General features: G+C 56.7%; 5 protein-coding genes across 5 annotated transcripts; 2 read left to right on the top strand and 3 right to left on the bottom strand.

Annotated features, from left to right (window-relative positions):
- Positions 1–24: 24 nt before the first annotated feature.
- On the bottom strand, positions 25–17106 carry CAOG_01926 (hypothetical protein). The gene is made up of 2 exons (XM_004364737.2): positions 16854–17106; positions 25–16689 (listed from the first exon to the last, which is right to left on the bottom strand). The coding sequence occupies exon 2, from the start codon at positions 16549–16551 to the stop codon at positions 289–291; it is 16263 nt and encodes a 5420-aa protein (XP_004364794.2). The 5' UTR covers positions 16552–16689; positions 16854–17106; the 3' UTR covers positions 25–288.
- Positions 17107–18058: 952 nt separating this feature from the next.
- Positions 18059–19387, bottom strand: CAOG_01925 (hypothetical protein). The gene has a single exon (XM_004364736.2). The coding sequence runs from the start codon at positions 19322–19324 to the stop codon at positions 18371–18373; it is 954 nt and encodes a 317-aa protein (XP_004364793.1). The 5' UTR covers positions 19325–19387; the 3' UTR covers positions 18059–18370.
- A 499-nt stretch (positions 19388–19886) lies between these two features.
- On the bottom strand, positions 19887–20564 carry CAOG_01924 (hypothetical protein; the record flags this gene model as incomplete). Its single annotated transcript, XM_004364735.1, has 4 exons — positions 19887–20008; positions 20139–20206; positions 20387–20428; positions 20539–20564. 4 exons carry the CDS (start codon positions 20562–20564, stop codon positions 19887–19889), a joined length of 258 nt encoding a protein of 85 aa, XP_004364792.1.
- A 761-nt stretch (positions 20565–21325) lies between these two features.
- Positions 21326–22649, top strand: CAOG_01923 (hypothetical protein; the record flags this gene model as incomplete). Its single annotated transcript, XM_004364734.1, has 3 exons — positions 21326–21441; positions 22027–22093; positions 22215–22649. 3 exons carry the CDS (start codon positions 21326–21328, stop codon positions 22455–22457), a joined length of 426 nt encoding a protein of 141 aa, XP_004364791.1. The 3' UTR covers positions 22458–22649.
- A 98-nt stretch (positions 22650–22747) lies between these two features.
- CAOG_01922 (hypothetical protein) lies at positions 22748–25383 on the top strand. Its single transcript, XM_004364733.2, has 7 exons — positions 22748–23509; positions 23640–23865; positions 23994–24080; positions 24181–24400; positions 24494–24697; positions 24779–24950; positions 25036–25383. The coding sequence occupies exons 1-7, from the start codon at positions 22875–22877 to the stop codon at positions 25313–25315; spliced, it is 1824 nt and encodes a 607-aa protein (XP_004364790.2). The 5' UTR covers positions 22748–22874; the 3' UTR covers positions 25316–25383.
- Positions 25384–25390: the final 7 nt, after the last annotated feature.

The following is a 25390-nucleotide window of genomic DNA, read 5'->3' as shown; positions in this document are numbered from 1 at the left end:
AAAAAAAAAAAAAAAAAAAAAAAAAGACTGAAACACCGTTTATGTAAAATATCACAAAAGGCAAGTCAACTGCGTGCAAAAGAGCAACAATTGCACACAAGCAGGAGATAAGAGAAATCAACAAGAGCTCAGAATAACAGCAGGAGTAATAACAACATCAAAACAAAAACAAAAACAAAAACAAAATGGCAAAACCAAACAAAAACAAACAAGCATCAGAACAAAGTGAAGGGGAGAGAAGCGAATCAGAATCAAACAGCAGCAGCAAAACTCAAAATGCTACACAAATCAAGTTGGGGTGGCGGCGGCAGCAGCGACAGAGGACGTCGAAGCCTCGTACTGGGCAGAGGCAACCGACATGACAGACTGGATGGACGCGGTTTTGGACACCTTGGCCTGCTCGGCATCCAGATAGGCCTGAGCGGCAACCATGCACTGGTAGAACTTGGTGGCGGTTGCAGACGGCGGATCGAGCGTGTACGTCTCATAGTCGGGGTAAGAGGTCGAGTTGTGTGCGCAGTAGCGGAATTGCATGTTCCAAGCATCGTAACCGGGCGTGTTGTAGCAGTTGTTGACGAGATCGCTTCGGGAGAACGGACGGGGACCTGAATTGACCGCATCATACAACCCAATAATGTTGTCGGCCGCGTCGCTGCATTGCGTGACAATGTCAAGCGAGTCCCAGAACAACGAGAAGGGCGAAACGACCGTCGCGTTGCTCGGAGGGAGACACGTGCCGTTGAGCGCGCACGAGCCGTTGCAATTGAGTGGGGAGCAGAACACGGAGCAGTACACGCTCGCAGTGAGGTTGAGAATGCCACCAGCGGGATCGTTGGCAGTCTTGGGGTAGAAATCTGCCGAGCACATGGTGCATGGGCCATCAGGACCGTTCGCTCGCGATTCAATGCACGAGCAGTTGAACGAATCAAACTGCACACCGCGTTCGCCGTGCAGAGTGCCATTCCAGAAACCATTGGGTCCGCAGGAGCGGCAAATGCCCATCTTGTCGCAGACACCGTTGCACGTCGTGGCATCGCAGAACGTGCCGCAATAGTTGCTTGCGCCAGAAACACCGTGCGTTTGCCCAGGAACCTCGGGGTAGAAGCCAAGGTCGCAGACAGAGCAAGGGGTGCGACGATCTGCGTGCATCCAGCCCGTGCTGCACACGCAGCTCATGGCATTTGCATCCCAAGTGCCGTTGTGGCAGTTGGACGGGTTGCACACGGGGTTGAGGGACGAAATGCAGCCAGTGGTTGCGGAGCCCGTAAAGCCTGCCGGGCAGGGTGCACAATCAAAGGAGCGACGCTGCGTGACGCACGGCAATGTGCGACAATCCTCAATGAACAGCTCAAGAGGATCCTCGCGAAGGACTTCGACGTGCATGCCGGGAATGGTCGAGTCGTAGTCGGGGGACGAGACGCTCGAGACGTACACTGCACGCGAGCAATTGAACTTGTAGATGGGGCAGGCTGAGCCGCGCACGACGACCGTCGAGGCCATCTGCCACACCTCAAGGGAGGTCTCGGCCGAGCGTACCTTGAGGATGGGCTGGCTGGTCGCGGTCGTGGAGCCGACAGAAATTTCAAGAACAGCCTTGGAAGCGGAAGTGGCATTCAGAATGACCGACGTGGGCGAGGTCGAGGTGGCAAAGCGCGTGAAGGGCACGTGAAGCAGCACCGTGGCCGTTGCCGGAGCAGCCAATGCATTGTTGGGCAGGTAGGCGAGATAGTCCGACACAAGCGGGTCTTGCAAAACGACGCGATCAAACACAGTGATGCCGCGTTGGAAAACGTTTGTGCCCTTGGCAATGGTGGAGGACGACAGCAGCAGGTAGACGTACGGCTGCATACTGGCGGTCATAAACGCGTTGCTCAGGTCGGGAACAATCGGGGTCGGGTATTCGAGGTAGGGGTCGGCAAGGGCAGGCTCGGGCAAGACACCTCCGGCGCCGGGGAGCGCGGCCTTTGCGTTGACGAGATCAAGCACGCCAGGCGGCACGACAACAGAAGGACCAGAAATGTACACGGCATTCAGAACGTCATCAAAGGCAGACGCCTCGAGAGACACGCGGTCGGCCAAAATGGAGCGCACAATGCGGCGGAAAACCGAGTTGGCGTCCTGCAAGAGCGGAAGGCGAGGCAGGATGAGCGCGTCCAGCCCAAGGGTGACGGGGTTGCGCGAGACCTTAATGTCGACGGGAAGGACAACCGGCAAATCCTCGCCAATGGTCAGACGGTACGTGCCCTCGAGGTTGAACAAGCGGGCGTAGGTCGGCTGCAACGCGGCGGCGCAGGCCTCCAGCGTGCCGGCATAACCAAAGCAGCCAGCGCCGATCGCGATGCGCACTTGCAGATTGTCGAGCAAGATCCACGGCTCGGCGAACGGACGCCAGGCAGACGCTGAAGAGCCCGACAAGGTGATGGGCTCGCCAGTGGACCACGTTGCCTTCATGATCAAGCGGATGCGGTTGGCCCAAGAGTTGCCAGAGATCTGCATGCCAGTGTCGGCAATGTACTGGAACCGAGGCAGCGGCGTGCCAGTGGTGTGCGAGAAGGACACGAGTACGGTGGCAGAGTGGACACGGAAGGCACCGCCCTCGATGAGGTTGTACGCGGTCGGAACAAGCGTGAGCCACAAGGTGCGGTTGTCTCCAAGTGTGCGGGAGAACAAGGGGAAACGCAGGGTGGCATTGTACGGGATGGCAGAGGCAAGATTGAGCGATTCGCCAAAGCCAACAAGCTCGTCGCGCAACCAGCCTTGCAACGTGCCGGCAGACGCCAGCGTAATGCCCTCCGACAGACCAAGATCGGGGAAGTCGGCGGTGGCGATGGCAAAGTCCACACCTCGCTGCGAGCGCTGATCGAGCTCAACACGAGCACGGCTCGGAGCCGAAAGCGGGTTGCCATACCACAGGAACGACGTGAGGTTGCCCATGGAAGTCACACGCAGCGGGAGCGCAGGAGTGGTGCGGAGCGCAGTCTCGAGCTTGCGCGTCACATTCACCACTTTACCAGCACTGTTGCGATACAAGACCGAGTTCAGCTTGGAGACCACAACGACCGGCACCTTGGAGGACGACGCGACAGGCTCCCATGGCGTGTCGACTTCGACAATGCCATCCATGCGAATGGAGCCCAGGCGTTCCAAGTTGGAGGTCGCAAGTGACGCCGAGATCATCAGCTGGGACAGCCTCATCCAATCGCGATTGTACGCAGGCCAGCTGGTGGGTTCAACGACAAAGCCGGACAAGAGCGCAGTGCCGTGACCGTTGCGCTCCACAACGTAGCGAGCATTCTCAACGACGGCCGTCGCGGGCGAGAAGTACTGCGGATAGATGGACAGCAGGAAGCTCAAAAAGACAACGGACGCGCGGTTGGGCGTGAAGCTGGAGGCGAACGGGTTGGCGCTCAAATCGCGAATGTCGACAACAACGTTGCCCGAGACAAGCGGGCCGGACAACTGGGGCGCGTCCTCGCTGAACAAGTCGATCGGGGACAAGGTGTTGATGTGGAAGGAGGCAGAGACGACTTGACCGAAAGTGGCGTTCAGCGGTGGCTTTTGGCCGAGGGCGTAGCCGCGATCGAGCATAAATCCACCCCAGATTGGCAGAGCGGTCGCGAAGGGCGTGACGGAAGCGTTGAGCGCCTGTTGCGGAATGGAAGCAAGGAGCTTGGCAAAGGAGTCAAACCCAACGACGCGGCCATTGAACGTGGCAGAGCCAATCAGGTTGACACCCTGCAGAATAATCTCCGACGTGACGGCCTGACCAAACATGGAGCTCGTGGACGCCACGGTCGAGCCCACAACTTTGGCGTAGAGATCGGCCGAGCCCACCGAAGTGGCAGGCGTCGGCGCGCTTTCGAGAACGCGATGCAGCGAGTCGCCAAAGAGAACCTGAGCCGATTGGGACGTGAGCGAGATGGAGCTGACCAGCATGCTGGTGTTGGCGGCGAAATCAAAGCTGCCGAGCCACGACGTGAACACGGTCGTATTGGGGAAGGAGAAGTCGGGGCGCCAGGCACGCTGAACGGCAAGGTAGGTCACACCATCCACAGACAGCTCGGTCTGTGCAACGGTGGCGGGCACAGCAATGACAACGGCAATCTCATTCGTCGTGTAAGGCTCGCGGAGGCCAAAGAAGTTGATGCTCACATCGACGGGCGTCAGGAAGCCCATCTCTTTAATCCAGCGCGCACGACCGTTCAAGGCGACGCGTGGCGAACGAGGGAAGGTCGCGTCCATGGTGGTCATGGTCACGTTTACGAGCTGCAACGTCGAGTCCTGGACCCAGTTCAAATGCGTCGCAACAAAGCGAGCCAGCTCAGGGCCGCCGTAGCTGGTCAGGAAGGCAAAGGTCAGATTGGCGCCATTGGTGCCGTTGACCACAGCCTTGACCTGCTCGGCGAAGGAAACGAGGGTTTGCAGGCGGGAAGTGCCAATGCGAACCTGAACCGTCTGGGTGGCGTTGGCGCCCTGCGAGTCCGTCACGGTAATACGAACGCGGCCTGTGCGTGGCACGCCGGCGTCAGAGTATGTGTGAGAAATCGTCACTTGGTTGGTACCGCCATTCGTATGGTATGACTGCGTGTGCGGTGGGACGAACGACGAGGACGTGGGAGAGCCGCCGTCGTACATGGTTGCGCCAGACTCGGACGTGGCAAAGATGCGCGCCGGATCAATGGCAGCGTCAAGGCCAAGATCGTCCTCCCAGACGACAAAGAACGAGTGGCTGTCGCCAGAGCCATCATCCGCAAACGGCACAGCAAACGAGCACAGAGAGTTCTCGTAGCAGTTCACAGTCTGCGGAGCGTTCACGCGCGGAGCAACATTGTAGACGTGCACCCTCACGGAAACGGTGGACATGCCGCCTTGGTCGTCAGCCAGGGAGATGGTGGCGCGGTAGACGCCGGGATGGGTGTACGAATGGACGAGCGTAAAGCCAAGTGCGCCTGACGCCGGGACTTCGACACGCTCGGCAGACTGATCGTCCCAGTCGACCAGCGCAAAGAACTCGGAGGAGTCGCGATCGGTAAACCACACGGGCAGCTTAAACTCAAAGCCTTCGTTCACGTACACATCCGGCGCAGCGTGGATGGCCGGAGCAGCGTTGAACGGAGACGCGGGGCAATTGTCCGAGCTGCACATTTTGCTCGACGAGTATCCAGCCACAAAGGACTGGACGTCAATCGGGATTTTGCACATGAAGGGGAAGCGGGTGCCGGCGCATTGGTTGAGAGTGGTGGCGGTCAGATTACGCGAGGCGCACTGCAGCACCAGGATGGTCGACGTGATCGGAATGCCATCGGCGCCGTTTTGCGTGTACGTGTATGGCATGTTGACGTCGCCGCTACCATCCCAAGACTCGACCCAGTATTGCGGAGTCGTGCCAAACAGACGGTTGACATGCAGCAGCTCTTCACCAGCAAGGACGGCGAGTGCACCGCCTTGTGCGGCACACAGCGTACGCGCCTGTGGTTTGGTTGCGATTTGCGAGCCGGAAAGCGAGTAGCACGAGCCTCCAAAGGCAAAGGCGCATTGCGAGCTGGCAATCATGGCGCGAATGTTCTCGCCCTCCACCTCGACTTCGTAAATGGAGAAAATTCCTTGGCCAGACGAGCCGTCCATGGCAATGCGCACTTGCTGTGCCGTCACCGCGGTGGGCAGTTGGTGATAGGTAACAAAGGCAGTGTTTTCCGTGCGAGAGTCGACCGTCGTCCAGACCAGCTCGGACGAGCTGGACGCTTGGTCGGAGCGTGCCAGCAGCTGCACCGAGAAGGTCGTGGCAGGCGCTGCCCAGTAAATGCGGACAAGGCTGACACGGTGATCAAACTCGAGGTCAACCGCAACCCACTCGGCGCTGAACGTCGGCGAAACTGCGGACGCCCAGCGACGAGAGTAGTTCGTCTTGATGCCATCGACAATCATGTCACACTCGTACTGAGGTCCGTAGAAGGAGGAGCACGTTGTCGGCTTGTGATAGGCAATGTTGAGCGAGGATTCGGCGCCGTCGCACTGGCGGTTGACAAATGCCACATCGTCGAGGTAAATGTCCGGGTGGGCGTTCGTGTACGGGCCAACGAGAGAGGAAGGAGCTTCCGCCTGCAGGGAAATGCCGGCAACAAGCGAGTCGTCCGACGTTTGGAACTGGGCGAGACAAAAGCCCCAGCGACGACGCGACGCGTAATCCGGGTCGGTATAGCACCAGTCGCGATGGTTGTCAACGTTGGTGCACTGCGTGTACACGACACCCTTGTAGGTGAAGGGGAAGACGCAGGGCAGGCCGTTGGCAGTGCCACCGTACGTGACATCCGTGTAGTACGTCCACTTGGCCGTGCTCTTGATGACAGACTCGAGCACCATGGCCGTTCCGTCCTTGTTGACGGCGGTGGAATCTGACGAGTCGACCGTGATTGACACGTGCCAGTCCGAGTTGATAATCAGATCGTTGTACCAGCGGAAGCGCTGGCGCGAATCGTTCGGGTTGCACTCGGCAATCACAATCCAGATGGGAATGTTCTTGTTGGGGCCCTGAGCGTCATAGAGTGACTCGACGCCAGAGCGCGACGCGCACTTGCCCGTGCCGACGTTGAGCAGCATGGCGTACGTGGCGAGAGGATCGCCGTGCTCCCACACCCACCGTTGGTAGGTGTTGGCGTGGTCGCACTTGAACTGCTGCACGTGATCTCCAACACGATTGACTTGCTGTGCGCTGAGGCAGCGGCCAGATCCCTTGTTCTGGAGCATAAAGTACGACTCGGTCAGCAGCGCGCTGAAAGGAACGACGACCTTGGTCCAGTCGTCAGCGGTCGCGACAGCCGAGCGGTCCATGAAATCGTCCACAAACACGCCCTCGCCCAAGGCAAGACCATCGCGGCCAACCAGCCTCAGACGGAGGTCTGTGGCGTTTTCGCGGACGGCAGCGGGAGATGCGCCACGAAGGTAGAACTGGATTTCGTTGTACAAGGTCGGCGAGAAGGCGGCTGTCGGCGCCACAGGAACGGGATTGAACAGCAGACACTCGTCTTCAGGCGGGCAAAGCAGACCGCCCGTCATGGACGCTGCTTCGAGAAGGACAAAATCGTCCGTGCGTGCGCCAGGGCCAATGAGTCGGGTGCAGTCGGTAAAGATGGTCGCGTGCAAGTGGCCGTCGACATAGAGCTGGACGCTCTCGCCAAAGACATTGGCCAAGTCAGGGCCGGCGTGGAGGTGAACGAGGTCGCCGGTGCGGATGGTGTCGTTGAAGGCAATACCAGTGTCTGCGTTTTGACTGAACGAGTGGCGCATGACAATCACGCGCACTGGCGACTCGGTGCCTTCGTACTGGAACAAGAGCCGGTTGATGCCGCCCTTGCACTCGTCACAGACGTACGGGCCGAGAACACCACCGGCGCTGCTAAAGCCGTCCGTCACAACGAAATCACCGCGTTGCATGCCAATGCCAAACTTGTGCACGCAGCCAGTATCAATGACCACATGGCGTTCGCCATTCACAAAGACCATCAAGGAGCGCTCCAACGTTTCGCCGGGCAGTGCCACAAGCGCAAACTCTTCATTCTCCTTCAAGCGGCCAGAGAACACTTCGCGATTGTTCTCGTAAGGGGAAGACTGTTGGAAGATTTCAACCATGGCCGAGTTGTAGATGTCGGCGGGCGCGCTCGCGTTGCCCAGCGTTCGGCCAACGTACTTGAGGCGGAGACGGGTCACAGCACCGACGCACTCGCCACACGTACCAGCAGCAAGACAGTCGTCGCCAGCAACATCGCACAGGGGCAAACCGGCATTGTTCGTCACAGACATGACCTCAAAGGCGGTGCCTGGACGGTAGTGCGGACCGATCGCGTGCGTGCAGTCAACAACAACGTCCGCATGGCGAACGCCGTCCACAGTCAATGTCAGCAGACTGCCCAGCGTTTGCTCGTTGCGAAGCGGTGTAACAGTGAACGGCGTGCCAGGAGCCACGTTGTTCATGTTGACCAGGAGCGACTGCGAAGTTTGCTCGACCGTTCCAAAGTCCGACCGCGCTTGTGCGCCGCCAAAGACGCGAATGTCGGCATTGTTCGCACCAACATACTTAAACTGGACGCTGCGTGTGCCTGTGCAGCCCGTCCAAGTGTCGCAGTGCATGCGACACAGGGGGCCGGCATGATACGATTCGCCACCAGAGATTTCAAAAATGCCGAGGTCCAGATCAACGCCGATCGCAGTGGAGCAGGTCGTGTCAATCTTGACAATGCCAAAGTGCGCGGCATCGACCACCAGACTGGCGTTGAAGGTGGCTTTGCCGCCGCCTGGGTGAACAGAAAATTTGCCCATGTTGGTGCTGGGATCCACCATGCTGCCAAAGACTTGCTCGCCGTTGAAGGTATCATAAACGTTAATCCATGTCGGATTGGTTCCCTTAAAGCGAAGCTCCAGAGAGGACAAGCCGCCGCGGCACGGTGAGCAGGTCAGCGGGCCGATCGGGCCGCCATTGTGGAAGGCGCCGCCCACTACCTCGTACAGGCTGTCAAACACGGTGCCCACGCCGATGGCACGGGAGCAGTCCGTGTGGATGGTCGTGGTGCGACCCTCCAGGGACGAAGTGAGCACAATGCTGCCGCCAAAGGCTGCAACGTTGCCATGCACATACGTGTAAAGTAGAATTTCGCTGTTTGCGTTCACGGCGGCAAAGGGCACCGTTTGTCCCGTTTGCTGGAATTGAAGGTTGGTTGGGCCAGCACCCAAGTACTTTAGCACAAGCTTGTCGATGCCCTGGCCGACGACACACTGGCCTGTTGGGCGGGGACAGACGCGACCACCTTCCGTGGAAAAGATGGGGTCGAGCAGACGGAAGTTGCCTTGGGTGGTGCGCAAGTCCTCGGTGTAGCCCTCCAAAAGCGGCTCGGCTGCAGGAGCAATGCTGCTGGAGCTACAATCGGCGCCAAACAATCGCCAAACAACCAGGCCGGAGCCTTGCAGGGTTGCTTGAATGATGTTGCCAGCCGAGGGAGATGCCAGCACGTAGTAATCCGTGTTGAAGGCGAGCGGTACGAACGGCCCAGGCTGCTCGGCGCCAGTGTCCATGCGGAAGACCCTGAGATTGGTCTCGCCTTGGGCAAACTTGACAGTCTGCGTCGTGGGATTGGTGAATCGGAATGAGACGCGAGAAATGGCACCACCGCACGGAGAGCAAGTGTTCTCGCAGGTCTCGCCACCCGCGGTCGAGAATGCATCCACGACTTCAAAGAGAGGGTTGAGCGGCACTTGGAAGCCAGGTCCGACCTTTGCGGTGCAGGTAGTGTCCAAATTCCACTCCCGGCGCCCGCCGAACGTGTGGGTGCTAAAGTCAGCATCGTTGTTGAACAGGCACGACCCTGGTGTCGAATCGCAGCCAACCGCTGTGCAGTCACAAATCCAAATCATGGAGCCAAGGCTCTTGGCTGGGTTGTCCGTGACAATTTCAATCACCTGACCCTGGCTGACGCTCGCGCGGTAGAGGTTGTGATTGGTGCCATCCTTCAGGTACGCCTGTGCGCGTACGGCAACATCGCTGAGCGCGGCACTGCCAGTGTACCGAAGCCGCAGGTAGGAAACGCCACCCGCGCACGTGCTGCAAGCAAGAGGGCAAAGCTTGCCACCAAAGAGGGAATAGCCGCCAGTGATTTGCAAAAAGCCGACCTTCAGGCCAGGACCGACCGGCGACAGACAGTTTGTGTTGAGGGTGGCGTGGTACTTGGGCACGGTTGTACCGCCAGGACCGCTGGTCAGACCCACGTAAATCTTGACGGACGTTCCGAAAACCTGCAAGGCGCTGTCGTCAATCGCGCGGCGCGCTGTCGTCATGTCCGTCCTCAGACCAGCGCTCGCAGTGAAATTCTGGTTGGGCACGATGGTGCCGACATAGTTGAGGAAGGTCACCGAGTCGTCCATGGAGCGAATGAGCACGTTCTGCAGGCCGAATGCGTCGGGGGAGTTGATGACAAAGGAGAGTTGCGTGACGCCGCCGCTGCAAACAGCGCAATCTGCGGGCTTTTGCGCTGCGGGTTTGACGGTTCCGCCAATGCTAGTGTTGCTGGCCAAGGTGCTGTCCACAGAAGTCAGGCCCAGGTAGTAGACGGCATAGTGACTCTGGGTCGGGTCCACAGTGCTGCGGCGAGCCTGAATGGCCACGACGTCGCTCGTGGGGCTGAACTTGAGCGAGGTGGCGCCGTGGCGTGCAAACGCGGGCGAAATGGCGACTGCGCCCGTGAAAGGAAGAGAAAAGTCGCCCAAAAGGGTATCGTCAAAGACACGCTTGGGAGTGACGCCTCCATGGCCGCAGCAGGTGGAGCCAAGGTCTGAGCAGCGGCCGCACGAATCCAAAACCTTGCCAGAGTACGCCACATTGTCACAGCCGTAACAGCTGGAGCGCACGTAGCGCAGCTCGTCCAAGTACACGCGTTGGCTGTTGACGCCAGTCGCGCCGTCGGCGCCTTGATTGATGCCCTCGATCGCAAAGGTGAGGGAACGGGCGCGAGGATAGGTGACGGGCTCGTTCAGCACACGGTAGCCCAGCTTTTCGAAAGGCACAACCACGCGAGTCCAGCTGCCATTCGCGAGACGGCCATTGAGGCCGTCCGCCACGAGCATGTCGGCCAGTGGCCAGACGCCCGCAAATTTGCCGTCGACCACAGCCGTGAATTGCAGCATCTGGCCGCCGGTTGCATTGACGCCAGTGTGCACATGGAACTCGATCGCGTCATGCAACATGGGGTTGGGGAAGGCCTTGTTGCCCGAAACGGAAATGATGAGCGAGTGGTTGTACGGCACGAACGAGATGGACGAGCCGGACGCGCCCATAAAGGTTGTGGCATCAGCCATCGTCACGCCGTTGCCAGTCGCATCCGTCACGACAAAGTCAGCCGCAATAGCACCGTCTGCGTAAATGCTGGTGGGAAGGATGCTGTCGCAATGATCGGGATCGCTGCGAACGTTAAAGCCGTTCGTGCTCACGGTGCGTGTGAGGCCAGCAGCGTCCGTTGCACGGAGTCCAATGTAGTAACGCTGCTCTGACAGCGCGAGATTGCGCGCAGAAAGCGCCGTGGGGAACTCTGAGGCAAGCGTGCGAAGCTGGGACAGGCTCAAATCCGACCACGCCTTGACGTCAGTCGCGAAAGACGACGTGCCGAGCGACCACTGCAGGCGTCGAACCGCGCCGTTCGAATCCACAACATTGCCCCACGAGGCCCAGACAGCTGTCTGGTCAAACTGGAAGTCAGTGTCGCGACGCGAGTTGTCGGGCGAGATGCCAAACCCGTCCATGATGGGGCCAAAGTTGGGACGGCGCTTGTCAATAATGACGCGCTGCGAGGTGCGGGTAGAGTTGAGACCGGCGGCATTGATGCATCGGACAGACACGTAAATGTTGCTCTCGGTGGAGACGGAGAAGGGCAAATGCAACTGCGCCGCGCCGACAGAAGGCGCTTGCGCGCCGCGGAAGCGAGCATAGGGGGCAGTCATCAGTCCTCGCGTTTCCGTCACGGCGACAGAAACAGGCGCAGCCAGGAACGAGGAGGTCACCAGCGCCACCATGGGCGGCCGCAGCGAAAACCAGGGAAGAACATCATCTCGCAGCGGGTTGGTGCCCACGGCAACCTGCACGTCCACCACGGGCGTGTCGGGGTCGGAGCACGTGGCAAACTGCACATCCAATTCACCGGCAATCTGGAAGGCAGAGTCCTCGTTGGTGAGTGCGTGGAGAATGCGGACGGTCGAATCGCTGCTCACGGGCGGGCTCAGATCAATCTGAATGCCGTTCGAAGAAGCGACGGCAGACGGAACGGACGCATCGGTGCCTGCCAGAGACAGCGGCCGCCCGAACGTCGCGAGAGATTGGATTGCTCGCACATTGAACGTGATGACGAGTGCCGGCGAGCCAGAACCGATCTGGGCTCTGGTCAGCGTAGTACAAGCCGTCGTCGTGAGGCGACTCACATCTTGCCAAGCAAGAATAGAGTCGGGCAGGTGAGTAGAGTTGTCGCCAATGGCCCACTGGTAGCGATCAATAGCCAACGACGGCGCAGAGAATCCAGCAGCGCTGTTGGACAAGGGCGACTGGAAGTGCTCCCAGCTGCCGCACACGGTCAAGTGGGTCTGGAAGTCAATATCCACGAGCTCGGCGGGGCCGTCAAACACGCGACCAGGACGAACACTGGGGCTCGTCCAGTTGGAGCAGGACGGGCCAGACCAGTTGGTGTTGCAGGTGCACGTGTTGTTGCCAGTGCAGGAACCGTGACCCGAGCAGTCATCGACCTCGTCGCAGAGGAAGTGCTCGCACTGGAAGCCAGTGTAGGGCGAGTTGCAAACGCACTCGCCAAGATTGGAAGGATTGCACAAGGTGCCGCGAGCGACGCCACCACACGATGCATGGCAGTCAAACTCGCAGCGTGGGCCGTAAAAGCCATCATCGCACAAGCAGGGCGAGACGGCGGTCGAGTCCGACAGACCAGTGAGACGATGCAGCTGAGCGGAGGCTGCAGCCGTCCACGCCGTGGCATTGCAGAGCGTGCCTTGGTTGTTGCAAACACCGCGGCAAGAGTACTCGCACTGAGCGCCCGTAAAGCCGTCGGCGCAAACACAGATGCCAGGATTGCGAACGTCGCACACGGTGCCAACGCCGTTGCAGGGAGAGGTGCAGTCTACTTCGCACGCCTCGCCAGAGTATCCGGGGTCACAGACGCACGCCGTGTCACGGCACGAGCCTCGGCCGTTGCAGTCGAGTGCGCAGTACGTGGTCGCACCGCATCGCTTGCCATTCAGCACAAAGTCGGTGGCGGTGGTGACAGTGGCGCCGTTGATGCGACGGCCAATGAAGAGGTACTCGAACGAACCGGAAGTGCCAATCTCTTGGCAGTCCCGTGTGGGCGTGACGGCAACAAAAGTGCCAGACGGGGCGGACGTGTCGTGCGGGTAAATGTCGCGCACAGAGCACAAGTCACCATAGCTGACAGTGGCGCCACGGACGACGGTGAACGAGCCGAATGCCGAGCCGGGACCGATGGGGCTCTGGCAGGCGGTGGGGATGGTCACGTCGAGACGGTCATCCACAAAAACTTGCACTTCCGGGCCAATCAAGAACACGGCCTGCACCACAGAGGTGAGTGTGACAACCGACGCGGCCGTGTCCGGGTCTGACGTGACGAGCGACGCAGTATCGGGCGCACCGACGTACGAAGTCTGGTTGAATGTGAAAGTGTGGCCGGCGTGGACGTGATTGGCAAACAAGACGCGCCCAGACCGCGGATGAACGACCTTGATCTCGGCGTCGACGTCACCGTTGAAACGAAGCGTCAGCGAACGAACCAAGCCGTCGACATTGGCATCGGCATTCGGTGGCGAGCAGGGAACGCAGAAAGAGCCGTCGTCGCGAGCCGAGTCGGAGACATAGTTCTCCAGGTGCCTGTCGAGATTGACGCGATCGGCCAAGTCCGTGTAGATGAGGAACTGTCGAAGCGTGAGAGCACTTTGCGACAATGGCAGGTAGCTGCGGCGATGGGCGACATTGAGGTCGGAGGCTTGCTCAATGAACGAGTCGTTCGACAAGCGGTGCTCCAGGGTCCAATTGTACAGGGTGGCGGGGGTGTTGCGCACGGCGACAATGACGCGGCCAACAAACCGATTGCCAATCTCCTCCATGGTCACATAGGAAGCGGTGCAGCCAAACGGCGGAATGCACTGTTGGCCGTCATCGATGGTGGCGCGCGGATCAAAGTTCGAGGCAAGAGGATCAGTGCAGCCAATGGATCCCGTGCAGAACGACGCCTGGTGCACGTTGGCAGCAGCGTTGTACGCATCGTCGAGAGGGTTCATGCAGCCAAAGTTCTTGGCGACGCAGGAACCATCGTCCACGTTCGCCGTGGGCTTGAAATTGAGGGCTGCCGGTGCCGTGCAACCGAGAACGCGCTGAACGCACATGCCATTGTCACGGTTGGCCAGAATGTCAAAGTTGATGGCGCTTGGGTCGGTGCAGCCGAAAATTGGCACAATGTAGACGCACGAGCCGTCGTCTTGGTTGGCGTTTGAATTGTAGTTGAAGGCAGTGGGGTTGGTGCAACCGGGGATCGGATTGAGGTTGTAGTTGGGGTTGAGTGGACGCGGGATGCAGCAGGGCCATCCGAGCGTCGCATGACGCGGGGTGCATGCTTCAGAGGTGCCGCGGCCGGCGACTTCGGCAGTGCGGTTGTAGTTGGCAGCAGTCGGGTCGGAGCAGCCCACAATCGCCGGAATGGTGCAGGGCACAGTGTTTGAGTTGGCCAGGGGGTCGAAATTATCCGCGAGCGGGTACGTGCAGCCCGGAACAACCACGGGGACGACGCCAACATCCACGTCGGCCCAAGCAATCAGCGTGTCGACCAGCGTTGCTGGATCGAGCTGGCGGACCTGCACGGTGAGCAGATAATTGGTTGAGCGAGGAGCCAGGCCAGACACGACGAGCTTTGGCGGGAAGGTCAGGGTGCCAGCAGAGACATTGAAGCGCTGTGCCACCGTGGTGCTGTCGACGAGGACTTGCACGTACACGCCAGCAGGAGCCACCTCGGCGCTGATGGTGGCGTTGCCAACGTTAAAGACCACGTCAATAGCAACGGGTTCGAGCCGCGAGTGGTTGAAGGCGGTGCCGGGCATCGGATGGGAGATGGTGACGAACGGGGTCAGAACAGTCACTTCGACGGATTTGGAGACGCGCATCACTGTACTGTCGCGATACTCGCGAAGCTGAACAGTCACATCGTGAAGGCCAGGGAGGAGGTCGGCAAGGAAGGAGCCGGCCTTGGCCGAGAGCGTTTGCACCATGGCCTCGCGGAACGGGGAGCTGTCGACGCGGAGGTAGACATAGTTTGGCGGGACGTCAAAATAATCCACATTGTACCGCACCTGGAGCGAGTAAACGGCGCTGTTTTGCGGACGCAGCACGGCCTGCTGGGGCACGGGCGAGGAAATGGTCAGCGCAGGTTGATCCTGGCACGCGCCAGCGTTGCAAGAGCCGCCAAAGCAGGACTGGACCGAGTAGTAATCGCCGCTGGTGACCAGCACTGAGCAAGGATGGGTGCCCGCGCCGTTGCAAGTGCCAGAGTAGGTGATTGCGTACGGCGTGTTGCGGAACTGGGTGCCAGCAGGAACGTTGACCCACGAAAAGTATGGATCGGAGGTGTTGTACCACTGCACGCAGCGCTGCGTCAGGTTCATGACCTGCTGCTCGGCCTGCACGAGCCAGCCAGCCATTTCGTTGTTGGCGTCGGACGTGAACGTGAGAAGCAGGGCATTGGAGGACGATCGGACGTACACGCTCGAGTTGAAATGGCCATCAGAGCCCACGACGCCCACCAACGAGCTCACGAGACTCGTGTCACTACCAACGGGATGGGCGTCGCAGCCAGACACGCAGCCGAGCGAGCGCGCTTGAGTCGAGTTGCCGTCGTACAAGCAAACGCGGTCCTTCCAAGCGTGCCCAAGGCGCTCGGTGCAAAACGACGAGAATTGCAGCGTGATGATCGAATTGGCATCCGACACCATGAGATACCGCCCAGTGAGCGAGCCCGGGTAGTCGGCGCTGCCAAAGCCGTCGTCAAAAATCTTGGTGTCGGTGCTGGGGCCTGCTGTGAGCTCGTAGCGGAAATCCACCAGCGTCGGGGTTGGCGGGGTGAAGGACACCAAGGCGCTGACGCGGCAGGTGGACGTGGCCAACTTGAGCGGGGGCACATAGACGGAAACAAACCACGTGCCATAGTCGGCAGGCGGTGCCCACCAGTACGTGCTGCGACCGAGCGTGACAGTTTGCGTGGACACTGCGCCATAGTAGAAGGCAGCAAGCTGACGAGAGTAGTACTTGGAGGAGGTGGAGACCACACCAGCACGAAGGTAAATGTCGGGATTGCAACCGTCTGCCAGCGATGTCTGCGAGCCGCGCGTGAGCGCGACCGTCATGTTGGCACCGGCAGTCCACTCGATTTGGCAGTGCTGCCAGCCACCCTCGGAGCCGAGCGCCATGACGGAGGGGACGCCGTTGACCAGGGTGCACATGGTCACGTTGGTCAAAGCGTCAAGCGGGGCTTCAAAGTAGCCGTACACCTGGACTTCGCTGAGATGCAGGTACGTCTGGCGGCCAGGTGCCGAGATGACAATGTGGTCGACGTTGTTCAGCGGAATGGCGCCAGTCGGCATCCAGTTGTACGTGGCTTGGACGGAAGCAAACGTTTGTGATGCCAGGGTGGAACCGTCCGCAGTGAGAGCAGTCACGGTGAAGGGCACAAGACGCTGCTGGCACGCACGAACAGTGCAGCCAGTGCAGCAGCTGTTGTCCAGAATGTTGAAAATGACGACAGACTTGACGGTGGCGGGCGAATCGAGATCGAGTCGCCACCACGCGTTCGTGTCCAGCGCCGTGTACGTGTAAGAGGACGCAGAGGTGAAGCCGTCGACGGCCTGGGACGCTCCGCGGCCTTGGATGACGGACGACTGCGAAACGGGCTGGCCGACGGCAATGTTTCCGCTCTGGTCCTGCCAGTTCACTCGGAAGGGCTGGCAGGCAGACTCCATGAGCGTCACATCAAAGTTGGCAAAGTAATCCAGGACGCCCGAATCTGGTTTGGGGCGTTCCAGTAGCAAGTGTATCGAGCATTGTTTGCCGCGACGCAGCACTCGTGCTGGTCCGCCGGCGTGCCGTAGGCAATGCGTCTGTGTGTGTGTGAAGGGTGGTTATTTTTGTGGAGGGGTTGAGAGGGGGTACGAGTGTGCAGCGAACACAAGGAAAGCAAGGAAAGAATTCGGCAAACGCCCGATGCCACCGACGCATTGCGTTGGACAGGTCAGCGCAGAAAGACCAAGAAGCAAGGACTTACTGCAGTCTGTGCAGAGCGTGTTGACTGCGGCGTTGGCTGGTGAGGCAGCAAAGATCAGCGCCAGCACCAGCAGCAGCAGCAGCAGACGCATGGACAATCCAGCAGCCAGCGCTCGCGACCGAGTGTGCCACTGCGCAGCGAGGGGCATTCTGTGCGCAGTCCGACTCTGTGTGGAGGAAGGCGGGGGAGGTGGGGGAAAAAAAATGCTGAGTGTACCAAGAAGAAAGAAGATCAAAAAGGAGAGATGCTAGCCTGTCAATTAAAAAATAGTGAGCAAGTGAGTATGCGTTAATATTCATCTAAAAACGACGAGCTGCTACGAAACCGATTCACTCGACCAACGCTTTTTGTTGTTTTTTTTCCACCAATTAATGAAAAAATTCAATGATTTTTTTTTTTTTTTTTTTTTTTTAGTTTTTCAATGTTGCTTTTTTGGCTTTTTTGCTCTTCTTTGAGTTGTCCTTCGTTCTGTGACTCAAACACGCTCAGCGGACTTTCACAGCGTTGAGCATGTTGAAGGAGAGCAGCAGAGAAATGGGGTGGAGTGGAGTGGAGGGGATCACCTTTTTGGCGCTTGATTTGCCTCCATTCTCATACCGCAGCTGCAGCTCCACACAAACACACACGAGCGTTGGTCATCCCCACACGCATTGGTCACTCAGAAACAAACGCGCTGTTGCAATGTGAGAGGGTCAAGCTTGGTGTTTGAGCCGAGGGAGCGGTGTTTGGGTGAACGACGCCAATAGGGGGGAAAGGGCGAAATGGGAACAGAGTGGGGTGGCGGGCCGACTCTCTCTCTCTCTCTCCCTCTCTCTCTCTCTCTCTCTCTCTCTCACGCACAGCCACACACTCTCTGTATGTGTGTGTCTTTCTCTCTCGCTCGCTCGCTCTTTGAGCAAAGTCATTGTGGAACGAACGACCGATAAAAACGGAGAGCCAGCGAAAATGCATTGCAGCGAGAAAAAAAAAAAAAAAAAAAAAAAAAAACTCACCAAAAGAAAGAAAAAAGAAAAAAAAAAAAGAATAGAATCGAGTTGGATTTGTAAATCGATGGTTGAAAAAGCAACAACGCTCGGCGGGAAGCGAAGCGGGAAAAGAAAAAGTCATGCATTCAGAGAAATAGGAATAAATTGGGGCGGCGGGGATTAGGGCGGCGAGAGGAGTGAAAGTCCCATTGCAAATCTGGACTTCTTGCTGTCTCAGACCACGATGCGATGGAGGCAACACAAGGCGCATAAGGCTGTTGCTTGGTCTGAAGTGACAAAACACTTCGTGGAACACTCTCGGACACTGTGCAGCCGCTAAAGAACGAGAATCGAAATCAAAATTCAACGACAACGAAAAACATCAACAAAACACCTGTGCAAAGCACAAAGTACCAAGCATCCTGCCAAAAGCCACATAAAAATCAAAACAACAACACCTCTCGCTATCAACAATCCATGGAAGACTCGCGCAGTGAGCTTCAACGACAGCTTTTTTTTTTCTTTGTTTTTTTTTTTTTCTTTTTTTCGTTTTTACTTCTTGCCCTTGGCGGCATTCGCTGCAATACCAGCAGCTGACGCTCTGGCAAGAATCTCCTTGGTGTTCTGCCAAACAAAGTCACGGGCTTCGTCGTGCTGAGGAGTCCGCTTGGCGGGCTTGCCGTTCGGGTTGACGAGGTGGAAGCCGCCCTTGAGCTCTGGCGCGATGAGCGCGGCACCAATCAGCTGGGCGCACTTTTCTGGGCTCTTGGCAAACAGTTGAATCGCTCGGACAACTCCGCGCAAAATTGGGTTGAGCTCGGTGCCCCAGGCGGTCGAGACAAAGCCCGGCGCAGCATGCGCGAACGTCACCGTCGGGTGTTCGCGCGACAACGCGTCCAACGCAAGGTCGTTGTAAAATCCAGCAGCGTTGGCAGCGTGCTGGAGCGAGTACTCGCGGACTTCCGGATCGGTGCGGTAATTGGCATACGCCGAGTGCACGCCCGCCGAGAACACCGAGAGGACACGCACGTCGGCGTTTGGCTGCTTGGCGGTGCCCTCGAGCAGCGGCAACAGACCCTGGATGGCAGCAACGCGGCCATAGTAGTGAATGGCCAGCTTCTGGTCGATGCCCTCGTCGGTCTCGGTTCGCCCTTGCATGGTCGCAATGCCCGCAGTGAGCACCAGGTAGTCGAGTCGGTCGTGCGTTCTGAGGTACTCTGCGCAGAACTTGCCCACGTCCGCAATGGACTGTGCATTGATTGGAGCAAACGCGTACGTCGGAGCACTCGAGCCAGCCGAGGTCGTTGCAGCCCCAGCGCCGGCAGTCGTGCTGGACGAGTGAGATTGCTGCATCTGCTCGACAACCTCGCGACCCCGCTCGGCGCTCCGCCCGGCAACCGTCACCGAGGCGCCCTGCTGTGCCAGCCACTCGGCCATGCCACGGCCAATGCCATTCGTGCCGCCAATGACGAGCGCGGACTTTCCTGCAAGTGCGGAATTTTGCATTGTGAAGGTGCGGAAATAAGAATTCAGAAGAACAAAATTGGGAGCTGGATTTCGAAACAAGAAACTGAGAAAACGTATAGAAGAAGAGTGAGGTTTTTGGACTTGGGATGGAATACATGCAAAACAGCAAATATCGCCAAAAACCCCAAAACGAAAAGAAACGAAAAGAAATAATCACAGACAAAGGGGCGATTCTGAGCAGCGCAATTGGGCTCGCTCAGCTCCCGAGTACATGAGACAAACCTTCTCTAGTGCATCTGTTCTTCAGTAATGATGCGGGCGATGTTGCGGTCAGGTCGTAACACGCTCGGTGCAATCAATGGATGGAGTAAAACCTGACAAGGCTGTAGTACAATGACCGATCGAGATGGATTTGCTGGGAAGCAACACCACAAATATCAACACTCGTCACAAACACAAAGCGCAATAAAACAAAGCGAACAGCAGAAAAACAGCACATGCATTTAAGCGCTGAAAAACCTGCCAGATTCAAAAGCAAGCGTGTTGAGTGGTCAGTCACTACAATACCACCATCCACTGCAAACAAACGACTCAACATTGCTCATTGCCAGAGCAAGGAAACAATCACGTACACGAGCATCAAGAAGATGACCACTAGATTCCACACGCCAATAAAGATTCGCAAGTAGCGAAGATTGAGCAAAAATTCGCGGAAACGTTCAGCTGGTCCAGCCACCAATCAACAAGTGAGTACTCTTTGTGCATGCTCTCTTGAATTGTTGTTCAACGACGCTCGTTGGTACCAAGCGAGATTCGCTCTCTTGTCGCTCAAATTCTTGAAACATCCTCTCACCTAACGATTCCTTGTTGGCGTTCTGATCAACTTGCTCGAATGAATCAATGTCGGGCTGCTTTTTCGTTCTGTTCGCCATCCAATCAAAATCCAACATTGGTTGCACTCGAGTGAGGCTTTGAGGAACCAACCATCATGTTAAGCACAAAGCCCTGAGCACAGAGGTGAAGTGACCTCCACACTTCCCCGTTGTCCTCGCTCCACGGAATCACTCTTCATCAACGAAGCAGACTCTCAGAAGGCTTTACAGCTTAAAGTTCAAGATGGCGCCTGCGTTGGCAATGAGTGTCCTGTTCAGCAAGTGAGTCAGCGAAGGTGAGCTAGCACAATGACCTCTCTCTCTCTCTCGCGCTTGCTCGCTCGCTCACTCTCGCCACCCAAATCCATTGGTAACTCTTACGCGCTCAGAATGATATCTGCAATCATCGTCCACGCGTGGTCGTCTCAGGTCGGTGGTTTGCGCGCGTCGTTTCGTTTTGCAGTCAACGCAAAGAGAAAGACTGCTCGATTCCGCCTGTATGACGCGACGAACGAGGTCGAGTTGAATCTTTCTGTTTGTATGAATGGTGTTTTTGGGTTGATGTTTCGGCACGGGTCGATGTTGTTGTTGCTGAAATTGTGTGGTAAAAAGTGGTTTCGTTACGTTCGGACAGAGAAGACAAAAACGCGCAATGTTAAAGTCGCCTTCCACTCCACGGGCCTTGGCGGCCGATTTCAAATCGCTGAAGGATGGGACTGCATTGGAGAGTGTCCGAGGTCTCGATTTCCCGCGTTTTACCGCTTGTACGGGGACGTTTTGCTCGTGATGCGTCTCGGCAGTCGCGCGCCAAAACCCACTTGGCCGCCCGTCTTTGGTTCCTGGGCAGCAGCCTCCCTTTCCCCGTGCTTCCGGTCCGGATTCGTCAGTAGCCCTGTCGTAAAGACGCGATGATGATGTGTTGGAATCATGACAGACGCACTCGGAGTCGCTCTGCTGGTGCTGCAGCGTTCAGAAAGTCTGGATTCAAGAAAGCAAGTAGAAGCTGGTTGTGGAGGCGAACGCAGGTCGGCCTTTTCAACTTGTCTGTTCGCGCACCCACGATTCACCTTGCTCGTCTCATGCAATGTGGAGATTGAACCTTTGTGCAGGACGCTGGGAGGCGTTGGAATCGACGAAGTGGTTCAAACCCCCGCCAAAACGCCGCCAAATGCCGCCAACGCCGCCGCATGCCGCCAACGTCGCCGCCACCTCCAGTGCAGTGCAGCTCCGCATCCGTTGCTGCCCAGTCATTCCCGAACCCCTGGAAGAGGCTGCAGCATGCCTGTCACGCGGTTCTGGCTACATCTCGCCTGACTTGCTGTGTTTGCTTGATCAAACAAGTTTCCAAAACGATTTTCATGGGGGGGGGGGGTCGGACTAGATTTGAAGTACTAGCTTTTCAATATTTTCTGTGAAGATGTGGATATCGCGCCATTTGGTGATGAAACGTCCAGACAGGGAATTTCCCGTGCTTCTTGTATGCCGTCACTCAGGTCTTGTTTGGGAAATACTGTAGACGCTTGGAGATTGGATTGATGTTCATCCTCAGTGTTATATGGATTAGATTTAGGGGAGAGAAAGAGCCAGATTGGATGAGAATTCAGTTTTCCAACATGGTGAATAATTCGGGTGCCTTTTGTGCGCTTTTTCGCTCGAAACTCTAGCTCGACTTGCACAACAAACCCAACAATCTTTGATCGGAAGGTCCTAAATCAGTGCAAAGTCTGTGAAATATGAATAAGAATAATAATAATCATTATAATAATTACAAAATAACAGTTTCTAATTCGCCCAGTCTTCTTTTTTTTTTTTCTTTGTTTTCTTTTTTTTTTTTTCCTTTTTTTTTTTAACTACTTTTCCCAATTCAAGTGTCACTGCACAACTGCTCCACGACCCACGATTAGCAGGTTTGTCAATTACAACCACCGCACAAACGGTGAGGCGCAGGAAGCTCTTGGAGAGGGTGGAGGAAGCGTCGGAACTGAAAAAAAAAAAATGAGGAGTGGTCTTTTCGTTTTGGAAGGCAAAAAATGGCACTAATTCCGATTATTCGGCAGTTTGACATGGCAACTTTGGAAGAAATCAAAGCTCTCTTCGAGGAGCAGAAGACAAACTTGACCCAGCAGATCGAGAGCCTCAGGACTGATGTCAGCAAGAAGCTCGATGATGTCGACGCCAAAACCAGCTTTATGGTCGAAGCCCGCATGCGTGCCTCGCTAGCCAAGAGGTTTGGCGAAGATTACGCCTGCCAGCAATTTGTCGAGCCTCGTTGCGGAACAATCACCGCACGATGGGAGTGACGTTCCGCTGCAAACCGCAAGCACCAAGGATATCGACGGAAGAAGTTGCCAAACCCGCCACGAGCTGGCCATGTTTCAACAAAGTGTGAAACTATGAAGGCACAGGACTGGGCTATGCACACGCAAACTGCGACAGTGCTTGAGCGGCAATTTTGTTGTTCTTTGACACGCGATGTTGTAGCCTGTTGAATACATCTAGCATAAATTTCGACCGAATTCCTCACCATTTCACACGATTGTATGATGCCAGAAGTCACACGTAACATTCTGTATGCTGGATTCGCGCTCAGTCGCTGTTTCACTCCCTTGTGTGGGAACTCTGAACATCTCAGACATCCGCTCCATTTTCTGAGATTTCCCTTGTTTTAATCGCTGTTGTTGTTGTTCATAGTGTCGTTTCGCAAAGGGAGGACTGAGATGCGGTTGACTGAGCAGCGCACCTTCGCTGGCTGGCCGAGACTGACAATTGCTGGATTCGCATTGGCGTCAATGCTGCTGGTGCTGCTGTCGTTGTCGATTGCCGTGGCGCGTGCAGCACCCCGCGGAGGGCGACTGGCTGCCGACACGTTTGACGAAGAGCTTGTGCTGCATGACTTGACCGCGCAAGAGTCGTCTGGTCAGCGCGCTGTCGCAGCCAAATTTCACTTCACTCTGACGCACAACCACTTTGCAAACGAGGACGATGATGCCAGCCAAGCAGGAGCCAAACTCAACCAAATGCGCTACGAGAGTGATACTGCGACGAGTACATCTACCCAGCGGTCGAGCCAAGGAGAAGCCGCCTCGAGCGATGCATTGCTGCCAAGCCGCTCCTCAGATTCAGAGGCAGAGAGCGCCGAGCTGGTCGATGATTACTCTGCGTTTCCGCGTGTCGTTGGGCAGATTGCTCATACGCTGGGAGTCCAATCCCTGAGACTTGGATTTACCCAGGGGCGCTGGCAGTTTGACAACTGGGGACTGGAGGCCAATCACTCGCCACTGTTTGCTCCCAGCGCAGAGCTCCAAGCCAGCTTTTATGTCTCAGCCAACCTTTCTACCCCTCAGCAGGACAGGTAAAGCATGGATTGGGGAACAGATTGCCGCCTCTGCGCGTCCGCATCGCTTTGAAACCCCGCTCAACGCTGTCTTTGGCTTGCTGCTTGTGAAATTTGGTTTGAAATCCGCCGCTCTGTTTTCACGTAGCATCGTCAACCAGCGATGGGCCTACCTCAGAAACGCACTTGCAGGACTGCTTTGTGCATCGCTCAACTCTATCGATGAGTCAATCACACACACACCCGCTGTCCTCTCGCACGCGTCAACAAAGTTCGGTCAAGACATTCGGACGCTGCGTGGTGTGTTGTCGCATGAGACAGTGTGCACGGAGAATTTGACACCATGGCGAAAACTGCTTCCCTGTCGCTCACAGGTATGATGCCAGGACGTGTTCTCTTTTTTGCTTGTCGAGCTTTGTTCACGTTTGTTTGTTTTTAAATTTTGTTGTTGTTTTCACTTTTGTTTTTTGTTGCTTTGTGTGCGTGTGCGTGTGTGTGCCAGGCTAGTCTCGCATCCTTGATTAGCGGTATTCCGGTTGTCGACACGCTATACACTTCCATAAGCGTTGAACTGTCCACGGCTTGCTTGGTTTGTCGACGGGATGGGCTTTCCCTTGTTTTTGATGGGTTGTGTTCGTTTTTCGGGTCGGTCATTGGCTCATTTGCTTCCGATGGTTGATTTGTTGTAGAATACTGCGTGCACTCAGCGTCGACTCACGCTCGAGCAAACGCTTCTAGCTGTCATTGATCCAAGCCGGTCCAAATTGTTTGCTCTGTCCAACGCGAGTAACATTCGCGCTTGTCCTGCTGCCAGATCTTCGATTGTGTCCTCTACTTTCAACGTGTCTGGAGCGAGTTTCCTTGCCAAAGCCTTCCAAGAACGCATCGTGGTCAATGCGAACGCATGGGGTAGGTATTTGTGAAAATCAGGTCGATTCATTCCAGAGCTTTTTGTCTTCTTTTGGTTTTGTTAAACACTAAATAATGCCTGCTTGTCCATAGTCTCGCTTCCCGTCCCCATCCGCACTCAGCGCTTTCTCCGTGGGTCGGTGAACAGCCCGGGTCACTTGGTCACGCAGCTGAGCAATCTCGATTCTGCACCACTTTCAGTCTTGTACCAAGACGTTGTGCCCTGGTTTTTGCCGCTGTACTCGTATGGCTTGGAGGTAACGACCTACAGTGTCAACGGGATGGCAAATTTGACAGGTAAGGTCGCATTCCGCGGGTGAGTGGCTTGTTTGAGAATCCATCAACAAACTCGAACCGACTCGCGCTTGTGTCATCCAGCTCTGGTTCAAAAGTCAATTCGCCCAAGCAAACTACGCGGCCGACCCACGGTGATTGAGCTGAGCTTGGTGTTGCCCGCCAACTCGACTACCATCATTTCCGTTCCGTGCGACCGCGCATTTTTGCACTTTACCGAGTACCCAGCCGATGCCAGTCGTGGGTTTGATATTGGGTAAGCCGCTGCCGAAAAATGAGACTGCCATTGGATTTTATATGACAGCTGAGATGGCGACGACTCACCAACTTGCAACGCTAAGACCGGCGACCATCTTCTTCCGAGCGGCATCCAGCTCTGCGCCCATTCGACAAATGCACACAAATGCGCTGCTGGTGAGCCTACCCATCCCAGACTTTAGCATGCCGTACAATGTGGTGTGCATGACGAGCACGGTGATTGCGCTGGCGTTCAGCTCCATCTTCAATGCAACCACCCGCCAAATGGGGCTCAAGTCTCCAAAAGTCAAAAAGGGTGCTGCAGCCACGCCCAGCCTTGGCAAGGCGGCTCCCGAACCTCCAGAAGCCTCTCAAACTGGATGAATACAGGAACAGTCAGACCAACGATGACCTTAAAGACCGAAAATAAAAAATACAAAAAAAAAAAACCCTCTGTCG

Source organism: Capsaspora owczarzaki (assembly GCF_000151315.2).
Source record: "Capsaspora owczarzaki ATCC 30864 unplaced genomic scaffold supercont2.2, whole genome shotgun sequence".
In the NCBI taxonomy this organism is placed as follows: domain Eukaryota; class Filasterea; order Ministeriida; family Capsasporidae; genus Capsaspora; species Capsaspora owczarzaki.
The sequence above is the reverse complement of the archived record's forward strand: the minus strand, read 5'-3'. Positions and strand labels throughout refer to the sequence as shown.